General features: G+C 38.4%; 1 protein-coding gene across 1 annotated transcript; it reads left to right on the top strand.

Annotated features, from left to right (window-relative positions):
- The first annotated feature begins 380 nt into the window (after positions 1-380).
- LOC138078295 (olfactory receptor 6C2-like) lies at positions 381-1322 on the top strand. Its single transcript, XM_068970966.1, has one exon. The coding sequence runs from the start codon at positions 381-383 to the stop codon at positions 1320-1322; it is 942 nt and encodes a 313-aa protein (XP_068827067.1).
- The last annotated feature ends 12880 nt before the right edge of the window (positions 1323-14202 follow it).

The raw sequence follows: 14202 nt of genomic DNA, 5'->3' as shown, positions 1-14202 counted from the left end.
CAAAAGAACATTATAATACTCACAAAATCGTATTACATAGACAATGCTTTCTAATTCTATAGACAAATACATTTCAGAGAATATAAGACAGAATTTAGATTAACTGAAAAATAGAGATCTGAGTGCATAAATGAAGTATAAAAGTATGGACTGTAGTAAACTTATTTCAGAAAAATATGATCTTGAGGATTTCTATATGTACATCAAAAGAGCTGAGAACACCACAGTTTTGACTGGTCAATAACAAGTTAAAGCAGAAAATGACTATTCACTGCATTGATTGGATTTTTTTTACCCAATGGCCATAGCCTCATAATTTCATACAAGTTTTTCAGTTCAGTGTCACTTGACTTTGTGAGGAGTTTGAGAAGTACAAGTCAATGATGAGAAACCATACATCATTATCTATATTTATACTCCTGGGGCTGACAGATGACCCTCCAATGCAGGTTCTGATTTTTACATTTCTGGTTGTCTCCTATTTACTGAGTGTCACTGGGAACCTGACCATCATTATACTCACTTTAATAGACTCTCACCTTAAAACTGCCATGTACTTTTTCCTCAAACACTTCTCCTTTTTAGAAACTCTATTCACCACGGTGTGCATTCCCCGATTCTTATACAGCTTATCAACAGGGGACAAGACTATTTCCTACAATGCTTGTGTTAGTCAACTATTTTTTATCTTCCTTTTTGGAGGAACAGAATTTTTTCTCCTGGCCATCATGTCTTATGACCGCTATGTGGCCATCTGCAAACCTTTACATTATTCAACCATCATGAACAGTAGAGTCTGTGTTTGGCTTGTTATCTGTTGTTGGATAGCAGGTTGGCTGGTCATATTTCCACCACTCTGCCTGGGCTTAAACCTGGAATTCTGTGATTCTAATGTCATTGATCATTTTCTCTGTGATGCTTCTGCTATGCTGAAGATCTCTTGTTCAGACACATGGTTCATAGAACAGATGGTTGCTACCCTTGCTGTGTTGATTAACATCGTGACATTTCTGTGTGTTGTTATGTCCTACGTATATATCATCAATGCCATCCTAAAGTTCCCTTCCTCCCAGCAAAAATTGAAGGCCTTTTCTACCTGCTCTTCTCACTTGATTGTGGTTTCTATCACCTATGGCAGTTGTATTTTCATCTATGTCAAACCCTCAGCAAAAGATGAAATGGCAATTAATAAGTGTGTGTTAGTGCTCACGACTTCAGTTGCCCCCATGTTAAACCCATTTATTTATAGCCTGAGGAACAAACAAGTGAAAGAAGCTTTTACAGACTTAATCAAAAGAATTTCACTGATCTCAAGAAAGTAAAGATATGTTGAAACTAAGTGTAAAATATAAATTTAAAATGAATAGTGGCCCTGAAGGCCACAATTTTCATTTGTTAACCATTGTACCCAGTCTATTGTCTGTTCATATTAACAGGCTTATACCACTGTTATTATGGAACTTCAGCCCCCAAATCATAATTTCAGTGCTTATTAAAATAAACAAACTAAGTCATGTCAATTATTGCTGAAAATAAATTTTCTCCTACATTATATCTCATATCAAGAGAATATGAAATTAGATTTCTATGAAAAAGTCCTTGTGTGTGTGTGCTAAGTCACTTCAGTCATGTCTGCTTCTTTGTGACCTATGAACTGTATTCCACCAGACTCCTTTGTCCGTGGGATTCTCCAGGCAAAAATACTGGAGTGGGTTGCCAAGCTGACCTCCAGGGGACCTCCTGACCCAGGAATTTAACCCATGTCTCTTTGTCTACCTGCATTAGTAGGTGGGTTATTTACCACTAGCACCCCTCAGGAAACCCAAAAAGGTCCTTTAGTTCAGTTCAGTTGCTCAGTCATGTCTGACTCTTTGCGATCCCATGAATTTCAGCACGCCATGCCTCCCTGTCCATCACCAACTCCCGGAGTTCACACAGACTCACGTCCATCAAGTCAGTGATACCATTCAGCCATCTCATCTTCTGTCGCCCCTTCTCCTCCTGCCCCCAATCCCTCCCAGCATCAGAGTCTTTTCCAATGAGTCAACTCTTCACATGAGGTGGCCAAAGTGCTGGAGTTTCAGCTTTAGCATCATTCCTTCCAAAGAAATCCCAGGGCTGATCTCCTTCAGAATGGACTGGTTGCATCTCCTTGCAGTCCAAGTGACTCTCAAGAGTCTTCTCCAACACCACAGTTCAAAAGCATCAATTCTTCGGCACTCAGCCTTCTTCACAGTCCAACTCTCACATCCATACATGACCACTGGAAACACCATAGCCTTGACTAGACGGACCTTAGTCGGCAAAGTAATGTCTCTGCTTTTGAATATACTATCTAGGTTGGTCATAACTTTTCTTCCAAGGAGTAAGCGTCTTTTAATTTCATGGCTGTAGTCACCATCTGCAGTGATTTTGGAGCCCAAAAATATAAAGTTTCACACTGTTTCCACTATTTCCCCGTCTATTTGCCATGAAGTGATGGGACCAGATGCCATGATCTTCATTTTCTGAATGTTGAGCTATAAGCCAACTTTTTAGCTCTGCTCTTTCACTTTCATCAAGAGGCTTTTTAGTTCCTCTTCACTTTCTGCCATAAGGGTGGTGGCATCTGCATATCTGAGGTTATTGATATTTCTCCCAGCCATCTTGATTCCAGCTTGTGTTTCTTCCAGTCCAGCGTTTCTCATGATGTACTCTGCATAGAAGTTACATAAGCAGGGGGACAATATACAGCCTTAACATACTCCTTTTCCTATTTGGAACCAGTCTGTTGTTCCATGTCCAGTTCTAACTGTTGCTTCCTGGCCTGCATACAGATTTCTCAAGAGGCAGATCAGGTGGTCTGGTATTCCCATCTCTCTCAGAATTTTCCACAGTTTATTGTGATCCACACAGTCAAAGGCTTTGGCATAGTCAATACAGCAGAAATAGATGTTTTTCTGGAATTCTCTTGCTTTTTCCATGATCCAGCAGATGTTGGCAATTTGATCTCTGGTTCCTCTGCCTTTTCTAAAACCAGCTTGAACATCTGGAAGTTCATGGTTTACGCATTGCTGAAGCCTTGCTTGGAGAATTTTGAGCATTACTTTACTAGCATGTGAGATGAGTGCAATTGTGTGGTAGTTTGAGCATTCCTTGGCATTGCCTTTCTTTGGGATTGGAATGAAAACTGACCTTTTCCAGTCCTGTGGCCACTGCTGAGTTTTCCACATTTGCTGCCATATTGAGTGCAGCACTTTCACAGCATCATCTTTCAGGATTTGAAAGAGCTCAACGGAATGCCACCACCTCCACTAGTTTTGTTGGTAGTGATGCTTTCTAAGGTCCACTTGACTTCACATTCCAGGGTGTCTGGCTCTAGATGAGTGATCACACCTTTGTGATTATCTGGGTCATGAAGATCTTTTTTGTACAGTTCTTCTGTGTATTCTTGCCACCTCTTAATACCTTCTCCTTCTGTTAGGTCCAGACCATTTCTGTCCTTTATCGAGCCCATCTTTGCATGAAATGTTCCCTTGGCATCTCTAATTTTCTTGAAGAGATCTCTAGTCTTTCCCATTCTGTTCTTTTCCTCTATTTCTTTGCATTGATTGCTGAAGAAGACTTTTTTTTAATCTCTTCCTGCTATTCTTTGGAACTCTGCATTCAGATGCTTATATCTTTCCTTTTCTCCTTTGCTTTTCACTTCTCTTCTTTTCACAGCTATTTGTAAGGCCTCCCCAGACAGCCATTTTGCTTTCTTGCACTTCTTTTCCATGGGGATCATCTTGATCCCTGTCTCCTGTACAATGTCACGCACCTCATTCCATAGTTCATCAGGCATTCTATCTATCAGATCTAGGCCCTTAAATCTATTTCTCACTTCCACTGTATACTCATAAGGGATTTGATTTAGGTCATACCTGAATGGTCTAGCAGTTTTCCCTACTTTCTTCAATTTAAGTCTGAATTTGGTAATAAGGTGTTCATGATCTGAGCCACAGTCAGCTCCTGGTCTTGTTTTTGTTGACTGTGTAGAGCTTCTCCATCTTTGGCTGCAAAGAATATAATCAATCTGATTTCGGTGTTGACCATCTGGTGATGTCCATGCGTAGAGTCTTCTCTTGTGTTGTTGGAAGAGGGTGTTTGCTATGACCAATGCATTTTCTTGGCAAAACTGTATTAGTCTTTGCCCTGCTTCATTCCGCATTCCAAGGCCAAATTTGCCTGTTACTCCAGGTGTTTCTCGACTTCCACTTTTGGATTTCAGTCACCTATAATGAAAAGGACATCTCTTTTAGGTGTTAGTTCTAAAAGGTCTTGTAAGTCTTGTAAGTCTTCATAGAATCATTCAACTTCAGGTTCTTCAGCATTACTGGTTGGGGCATAGACTTGGATTACCATGATATTGAATGGTTTGCCTTGGAGATGAACAGAGATCATTCTGTCGTTTTTGAGATTGCATCCAAGTACTGCGTTTCAGACTCTTTTGTTGACCATGACGTCTACTCCATTTCTCCTGAGGGATTCCTGCCCGCAGTAGTAGATATAATGGTCATCTGAGTTAAATTCACCCATTCCAGTCCAGTTTAGTTCGCTGATTCCTAGAATGTCGACATTCACTCTTGCCATCTCTTGTCTGACCATTTCCATGAACAGTATGAAAAGGCAAAATGATAGGATACTAAAAGAGGAACTCCCCAGGTCAGTAGATGCCCAATATGCTACTGGGAGTCTCTTAAGATCTTTTCAAACTTGAGACATTCTTTTGATTTTTGTAATGACTGATTGAAAAGTATATAACCCCATGCTTAGACTAGTGAGGGGGGCATTCTCCATCCCCCTTCTGACGTCTATGTCAGAAGCTTTCTCTGTCCCTTTTTATACTTTAATAAAACTCTGCTACACAAAAGCTCTTGAGTGATCAATTCTGTTCCCTGGGCCCAAAGCTAAATCTTCTTTGGAGATCACAAATCTGGCAAATATCTCTTGTAGAGATTCTTTTGGATATCTGCCCAGAGTATAACTACTTGATCATTTGGTAGTCCTATTTTTTTGAGAACACTTTATACTCTTTTCCCCAGAGGCTCCACCATTTTCACAATTCCACCAATAGTGCACAAACGTCACATCTCTTCACACCTTACCAACACTCATCATTTTCTTATATTTTGAAAAGTAGCCATCCTGATAAGCGTCATCTTCCAGCCTTGCCAGGGATTCTTTTCATTTTAAAGGTAAGAAATAATTTGAGAATGACTATATATATCCTATTCCATGAAGCATATAATTACTCAGATTTTCACATCTACTGAGATTTTCTAACTCCCTCATTACATTTATTCTAGTTAGTTCACAGATGACTGTAAGAAAAATTGTTTTGTCCTCCTTTATGTATTTATTCATTTTACATCATATATTTTTCATCTTGGTCTATGAGTTTTAAAGCTTACCTTATGATTTCCAGTTTGTTCCAGATATGTTCAACTGAAACCCCTTTAAGCCTGCTATCTTTTTGATAAGCTTCCATCATTTAACCCTGAAGAGGCTAGCAGGGTCTAAGTTTACTCAGGCATGTGTGAGTCCACAGACCTACACTCCTGGCGTCTTGAGGTTGCTGCTGAGTTACAATTCCTGCACCCGCGCCTTCTACCTGCGGTAAGTTCCTGCATCCGGGTGAGAGTTACAGAAGCTTGACCACTTCGCTTTTGGGTAGGAGTCCACGGTTCGTCTTTGATTAAAATCTTTCTGAGGCCTACCCCTCCCATGGATTTTGGGCCTTCAGGCCATTAGACCTGCCTGCTGTGTTTTCCTGTAGAATCCTTCACTGACCACCCCTCCCACCCCGCGCTGTTTAGATGGACTTTTGAGATCGATTCAAAGACTTTGAGCCTCATTGCTTTTGGCCCACAGGGTCCTGGCTTCTCTCCTGGACCCTGGGATTCTGCAGACCGTGCTGTCTTCCTGAGAAACTGCCGCCCCCCTACCCCACCGCCTTGATAAAAGGCTGAATATCCCCTTGATGTTCAGTCGCTAGGTTGTGTCCGACTCTTTGCGACCCCTTGAAACTGCAGCTCGCCAGACTTCCTTGTCCGCTAAGAATACACTTTCAAGAAGGATGGGATTTAGGACTGAAGAACTCCCAAGAGCAAGTCACCTCCCCCACGCAGGGATCTGGGGCTTTGCAGAAGTGAAGATTCCAAAGGGAAAGTCGGCAAAGCTGCTAACAAGGAAGTGGGGAGGATGTAGAGAAAGAGAGACAGAGGAAGAATGAGGAGAAATGAAAACGTGAGGGGGAAAGATCAGTGAGGCAACCCATAAACAGAAGGCAAAATAGAGAATGTGGGAGGAATTTGCAAAGAAATACAGTGAAAGGAGGGTTTCCCAGGTAGCTCAACTGGTAAAGAAACTGCTTGCAATGTGGGAGACTTGCCTTTAATCCCTGGGTTGGGAAGATCCCCTGGAGGAGGGCATGGCAACCCACTGCAATATTCTTGCCTGGAAAATCCCCATGGACAGAGAAGCCTGGTGGGCTACAATCCATGGGGTCACAAAGAGTTGAATAGGAATGAGTGACTAAGCACACATATTACTTTAAAAATTATTCAATATACTGAGAAGTCTAATACTGCATCCTCTGCTGAGTTCTACATATTGTTTCCACATGCAAATCAGTCCCATGTATTGATCCAGAGTTTCACTGAAAGAAGAGAAATAAATTTGGTGTGGAAGTAAAACAAATTGATGCTGCATTTATAAGAACTTTAAAGAACTCAAGTAAAAACTATGGCATTAACACATACAACTACTGACACTAATCTATAACAAAGGAGGCAAGAATATAAAATGGAGAAACAACTGTCTCTTCAATAAGTGGTACTGGGACATGTGTGTAAATGACCAGAAACTTAGAGTATGATAAAGTCCTGCTCTTGGAAACAATAAAAACAAAAACTAAAAAAAAAAAAAAAAAGTGGTACTGGGAAAACAACTGAATGTAAAAGAATGAAATTAGAACACCACACATAAAAATAAAATCAAAATGAATTAAAGACCTACATGTAAAACTGGATACTATAAAATTCCTAGAGGAAAACATACGCAGAACAGTCTTTACATAAATCACAGCCAGGTCTTTTTAGATTTGTTTTCTAGAGTAATGGAAATAAAAATAAAAATAAATTAATGGGACCTAATTAAACTTGCTTTTGCAGAGCAAAGGAAACCATAAGCAAAAGGAAAATCCAACTTAAGGAATAAGAGAAAATATTTGCAAATTATGTGACAATGTATGCAACCACCTCATACAGCCCAAAATCAAAAGGAAAAAAAAAACTAGTAAAAATATAGGCAGAAGATCTAAATAAATACTTCTCTAAAAAAGACATACAGATGACCAAAACAAGTACATGAAAAGATATTCAACACCACTAACTATTAAAGAAATGCAAATCAAAACTACAATGAGATATCACATTGATCAGAATGGCCATCATCAAAAATAATACAAATAATAAATGTGGAGAGGATGTGGGGAAAAAAGGAACTCTCCTAAGCAGTTTGTGGGAATATAAGTTGGTTCAGTCACTAGGGAAAATAGTATGAAGTTTCCTTAAATAACTAAAAATAGACCTACTATATGATCCTACATTTTCATTCCTGGACCTATATGGAAAGAAAACTGTACTTGGAAAAGATGGATACATATACCACAATATTCATCACAACACTATTTACAGTAAGACGTGGAAGCAAGATAAATGTCTGCTGAAAGATGAATGGAAAAAGAATAAGTGGTACATATATACAATGGACTATTACTGACCTATAAAAAAAAATGAAATAGTGTCATTTGTAGCAACATGAATGGACCTGGAAATTATCATAGTAAGTGAAGTAAGCCAGACAGATAAAGATAAATATATAATATTGCTTATACATAAAATTTTCTTTAAAAAGTATACAAATAAACTTACTAACATAATAGAAATAGACACACACACATAGAAAACAAACACAGTTACCAAAGAGAAAAGAGAGGAAGGGATAAATCAAGAGTTTTCATTAACATATATACACCACTACAAATAAAATAGATAATTAACAAGGACCTACTGTATAGCATAGGGAATGAATGGTATATATTTCCTCAATATTTTGAAATAATCTGTAAGGGAAAATGTGTCTTTGCAGGTGGCGCTAGTGATATAGAACTCATCTGCCAATGTAGGAGATATTAATAGAGGTGGGTTCAATCCCTGAATCAGAAAGATCCCCTGGAGGAGGACATGGCAACCCTCTCCAGTATTCTTACCTAGAGAATCCCATGAACAGAGGAGTGTGGTGGGCTATAGTCCATCACAAACAGTTGGACATGACTGAAGCAACTTAGCATGCATGCATAGGGAAAATAAACAGAAATAATCTATAAGGGGAAAGAAACAAAAAAGAAAAAAAATATGTATAGATCACTTTGCTATATAACTGAAATTATTAATCTACAATCTTTCCATTTAAAAACTGGAAAGTATTCTTTTTTAAAATTTTTAAAATTTATTTTTCAAAGAATCACGTACAAAATAATTATGTATATTACACTTTTAAAGAATAAGGTCTCGGAGCATATTAAGCTTATTTAATAATGACAAAATTCAATTTAAGAATTTTTTTAAATATGGCTTTTAAATGAATCAAGGTCAGTTCATTTCAATTGCTCAGTCATGTCTGACTCTTTGCAACCCCATGGACTGCAGTACACCAGACTTCCCTGCCCAACACCAACTCCTAGAGCTTGCGCAAACTCATGTCCATTGCATTGGTGATACCATCCATCTACTTCATTCTCTGTTGTCTCCTTCACCTCCTGCCTTCAATATTTCCCAGCATCAGGGTCTTTTCCAATGAGTCAGTTCTTTGCATCAGGTGGCCAAAGTATTGCAGTTTCAGCTTGAGCATCAGTCTTTCCAATGAATATTCAGGACTGATTTCCTTTAGGATGGAATGGTTGGATCTCCTTGCAGTCCAAGGGACTCTCAAGAGTCTTCTCCAACACCACAGTTCAAAAGCATCAATTCTTTGGCACTCAGCTTTCTTTATAGTCCAACTCTCACATCCATACATGACCACTGGAAAAAAACATAGCTTTGACTAGATGGACGCTTGTTGGCAAATTAATGTCTCTCCTTTTTAATGTGCTGTCTAGGTTGGTCATAGCTTTTCTTCCAAGGAGCAAGCATCTTTTAATTTCATGGCTGCAGTCACCATCTGCAGTGGTTTTGGGACCCCAAAAAATAAACTCTCACTGTTTCTATTGTTTCCCCATCTTGCCATGAAGTGATGGGACCAGATGCCATGATCTTAGTTTTCTAAAGGTTGAGTTTTAAGCCAACTTTTTCTCTCTCCTCTTTCACTTTCATCAAGAAGCTCTTTAGTTCTTCACTTTCTGCCATAAGTGTGGTGTCATCTGCATATCTGAGGTTTCTCCTGGCAATCTTGATTCCAACTTGTGTTTCATCCAGCCTGGCATTTCGCATGATTTACTCTGCATATAAGTTAAATAAGCAGGGTGACAATACACAGTCTTGACGTACTCCTCTCCTGATTTGGAACCAGTCTGTTGTTCCATATCCAGTTCTAACTGTTGCTTCTTGACCTGCTTACAGATTTCTCAGGAGGCAGGTCAGGTGGTCTGGTATTCCCATCTCTCTCAGAATTTTCCACAGTTGTTGTGATCCACACAGTCAAAGGCTTTGGCACAGTCAATAAAACAAAAGTAGATGTTTTTCTGGAACTCTTTTGCTTTTTCCATGATCCAGCGGATGTTGGCAATTTGATCTCTGGTTCCTCTGGCTTTTCTAAATCCGGCTTTAACATCTGGAAGTTCACAGTTCAAATACTGTTGAAGCCTGGCTTGGAGAATTTTGAACATTACTTTGCTAGTGTGTGAGATGAGTGCAATTGTGTGGTAGTTTTAGCATTCTTTGGCATTGCATTTCTTTGGGAGTGGAATGAAAACTGACCTTTTCCAGTCTGTGGCCACTGCAGAGTTTTCCAAATTTGCTGGCACTTTCACAGCATCACCCTTCAGGATTTGAAATAGCTCAACTGGAATTCCTGCACCTCCACTATCTTTGTTCATATGTGTCTAACAAACATAGTATTCTAAAAATTTATGTTCTATAATACAACCAAATCCCTTCATTCATTTTCTTCTAACACGCTATTAGAGGAATTAAATTCTGCAATTTTATGTTTCTAACACAAAAATGTTTCATATTGAATAACAGAAAGGTAAATTTAGACATATATTAATAATATGCAAAGTATTTATAAGCCCAGGTTTACTAAAGTGATCTAGAAAATTGAATATTAGAGATCAGTTCTTAAACTAGAAGAGTCAAAATAGCTTTTGTTAAATGTTCATTTTATGCTTTCAGTTTATTATTTCAATAAATAGTATTACTTCTCTGAAGCAGAAAATATCTTTCTAGATACATCTCTGAAGGTTTATTTAACTTACTGGTTCCTCAGATTATTTTAAAAAAAAAGATAGGTTCAACAAGGGGCAATTGAAATATTGAGCACAGCTGCTCCCTTGCTTAAACTGATCCTTCCATTTTCTGAGGGCTTCACATATTAGGTTGGTAAAACAAAGTAATTGCAGTTTCAGGCCGTGAATTTTAAATCTTCATAATGAGGCTCAAACACATCTTTATTAATCAAAATAGGAACCATTACAATCAACACATCTTTAGCAATGAGAAACAAGTTTGTTTATTCCTGTAGCATAAAAATTCACACTTTGGAATTTGACAAACTCTTGGAAAGCATTTTCTGCCTCCCACTGTTTGTAGAAACATTTTCCCTACAAAAAGTTACCTAGATGCTTGAAGAAGTGGTAGTCAGTTGGTGAGCAGTCAGGTGAATATGGCGGATGAAGCAAAACTTCATTAGCCCAATTTTAAAAATGGTTGTGTGACCTGCAGTCTGGCGTTGTTGTGGAGAATTGGGCCTATTCTGTTGAAAAACTGTGGTTTTCATCTGCATCTCATCAATTTGCTGAGCATACTTCTCAGATGTAACAATTTAGCCAGGATTCAGAAAGCTGTAGTGAATCTGATAGGCAGCAGACCACCAAACAGTGACCATGACCTTTTTTGGTGCAAGTTTGAGTTTGGCTTTGGGAAGTACTTTGGAGTTTCTTCTCAGTCCAGTCACTGAATTGGTCATTGCCGTGGCCATATATAATCCACTTTTTGTCCCTTGTTACAATCTGATCAAGAAATCATTCATTGTTGTTTGTTGCATAGAGTAAGAGAAGACGACACTTCAAAACAACAATATTTTGAATTTCGACCAGCTCATGAGGAACCCATTTACCAAGCTTTTCACCTTTCCAATTTGCTTCAAATGCCAAATGATCACAGAATGGGTGACATTGAGTTCTTCAATAACTTCTCAGGTAGTTGTAAGAGGATCAGCTTTGATGATTCTCTCAATTGGTCGTTGTCAATTTCCAGTGGCTGGCCACGATGTTCTGCTTCTTCAAGACTCTTGTCTCCTTTGCAGAATATCTTGAACTACCACTTCATTGTATGTTCATTAGCAGTTCCTGGGCCAAATGCGTTGTTGATGTTGCAAGTTGTGTCCCTGCTTTATGACTCATTTTGAACTCGAATAAAAAAATTTTTCAAATGTGCTTTTTGTCTAAAATCGTTTTCTTAGTCTAAAATAAATATAAAATACACAGCAAGTAATGTCATTAGCAAAAAGACATGAACTGAGAAATGTGCATTAAAATATTGTATAACATAACCACATTTATTTAAGAGTATATTCCAATATCAAACAGCAATGTTCATCAATACAAAACCACAAATACTTTTGCAACAACCTAATAAATGAATATACAACTATAATAACTGATGCATACAACAATCTTATGCAAAGAGCAAGTAAAAATGAATTTTTTTGTTGTTGAGCTAAAGGGGAAATTTATAATTGTCTTGATGATGTAAGAGTAAGAAAGAATTACCAATAGCAATGTGATCCTGAGGGTCACCACATCTAATAAACATACCACCATTTCTAGTAAATGTGTGCCTGAGAAAGAAAGTTGTAGGGTAGGAGAAATATCACAAATGAAATGGTCAATGACATTTGAATCACAGAAATCCAGGTGAAGAACCAAAATCAGTGGAGGGAAAATGACCAGGATGCCAGTTACCCAAGAACTGAGTACCAGCTGATGACAGATTGTGCTGCTCATGATGGATGTATAATGCAAAGGCTTGCAAATGGCAACAGGTCATAGGATTAGCCCCCAGCAGGAAAAATTCTGTAACTTCCAAGAATATGTAGAAAAACAACTGAGACATACAACCAATATAAGAAATCATATTTTCTCTGGTTACAGTGGTGATTAGGAATCTGGGGGTGCAAGCACTTATGAATGAAATTTCCAGGAAAGAGAAATTACGGAGGAAGATATACATTGGGGTCTTGAGATGGGAATCCAACAGAGTGAGGGCAATGATGGTTAAGTCTCCAGTCACATTCAACATCTAATTTAGAAGCAGAAACAAAAAAATTACTATCCATAATGGAGAATTATCTGTCAGTCTTGGAAGAATAAACTCTATGTGTCTTGTTGTATGGTTCGTCATTTACCTTTCGTGATTTCAGACAACTTCTAGTAATAAAAAGGTATAAAAATAAGAAACTACATGAGTAGTTTTATATCCAATATATGACATATTAAAAAATCAATGTGCACAAATATACCAATTTGCATGAGGTTGAAGCTATGTTCTAAAACTGTGCTGCAAAAATTATTATTATAAAGTCAACTCAGTTTTGGAAATTGACCCAAAACAGTTTTTTTTTTTCACCCTCATTTACAAACTTCCAGTCATGTGTAAAAATTTGCCCATTGATAAACCGTTGGTTCAGACTTCAAAAATAATTCATTAATCTTTAATTATACACTTCATCAAAATAAAATTGTGCCAGATCATGAAATAAGACCTAATATTTCAGTTCTGAAATTTTAAATTTCATATTAAAGTGACATTTGATTCCAGCCCCATTATAGCCTCTAATACAAACTATTGATGAAGACATAGAAAATGACAATAACAGATAAAAGAGAGTGTAAGTGTGTAATAGCACAACAAAATAAATAGTAATTGAATATAGGAAAAACTCTAACAGAATATAAAGCAGATATGACCACATTTCGGAGAAGGCAATGGCACCCCACTCCAATACTCTTGCCTGGAAAATCCCATGGATGGAGGAGCCTGGTAGGCTGCAGTCCATGAGGTCTCTAAGAGTCGGACATGACTGAGTGACTTCACTTTCACTTTTCACTTTCATGCATTGGAGAAGGAAATGGCAACCCACTCCGGTGTTCTTGCCTGGAGAATCCCAGGGACAGGGGAGCCTGATGGGCTGCTGTCTATGGGGTCGCACAGAGTCAGACACGACTGAAGCAACTTAGCAGCAGCAGCAGCAGCATGACCACATTTACAAAAAATATAATAATATACTTAGGACTTCAGCATTTTGCCACATGTAATTGACACTGTGAAAATAAAAAACACAGAAAAGGCCATCACAATCTCCACCCAGTTACAGATAGCCAGAGTCTAACACCACTTGCCAAATGCAGCTCCATGACGGTGAAAAGTTACTATTTTCTTGTCACATTGCTTATATCCTCACGTCCCCAGTAAGCACTCATACATCTAATTGTGTGTGTGTTTGTATATGTGCTCATGTCTGACTCTTTGTGATCCCATGGACTGTAGCCCACCATGCTTCTCTGTCCATGAGACTTTTCAAGCAAAAATACTGGAGTGGGTTGTCATTTCCTCCTCCAGAAAATCTTCCTAACCCCATTTCCTATGTCTCTTACATTGGCAGGCAGATTCTGTACCACTGGTAAGCCCATACCTAATCAGTAACTATTAATCTAAGTAAATACTAGTATACTACTATATCAAATACTAGTATTGACGTGTGTGATGATTTGGATGGGACAAATGTGTTTGTAATTGTAGGTTTTCAGAATCTCCAGCGGCCCAGGATGAAAAGAGTGTGACTAATGTAGCAGAAGCATAGCAATGGGGTAGTTTCCAACTCAGTGAAACCCCATGGACTGTAGCCCACCAGACTCCTCTGTCCATGGAATTCTCTGGGGAAGACTACTGGAGTTGGTAA

Source organism: Capricornis sumatraensis, chromosome 4 (assembly GCF_032405125.1).
Source record: "Capricornis sumatraensis isolate serow.1 chromosome 4, serow.2, whole genome shotgun sequence".
NCBI classification, from domain to species: Eukaryota; Metazoa; Chordata; class Mammalia; order Artiodactyla; family Bovidae; genus Capricornis; species Capricornis sumatraensis.
This window is presented reverse-complemented; position numbering and strand designations above follow the sequence as displayed.

Coding starts and splice junctions, on each gene's coding strand:
- LOC138078295 (XM_068970966.1), top strand. CDS start 381: ATGATGAGAAACCATACATCATTATCTATATTTATACTCCTGGGGCTG.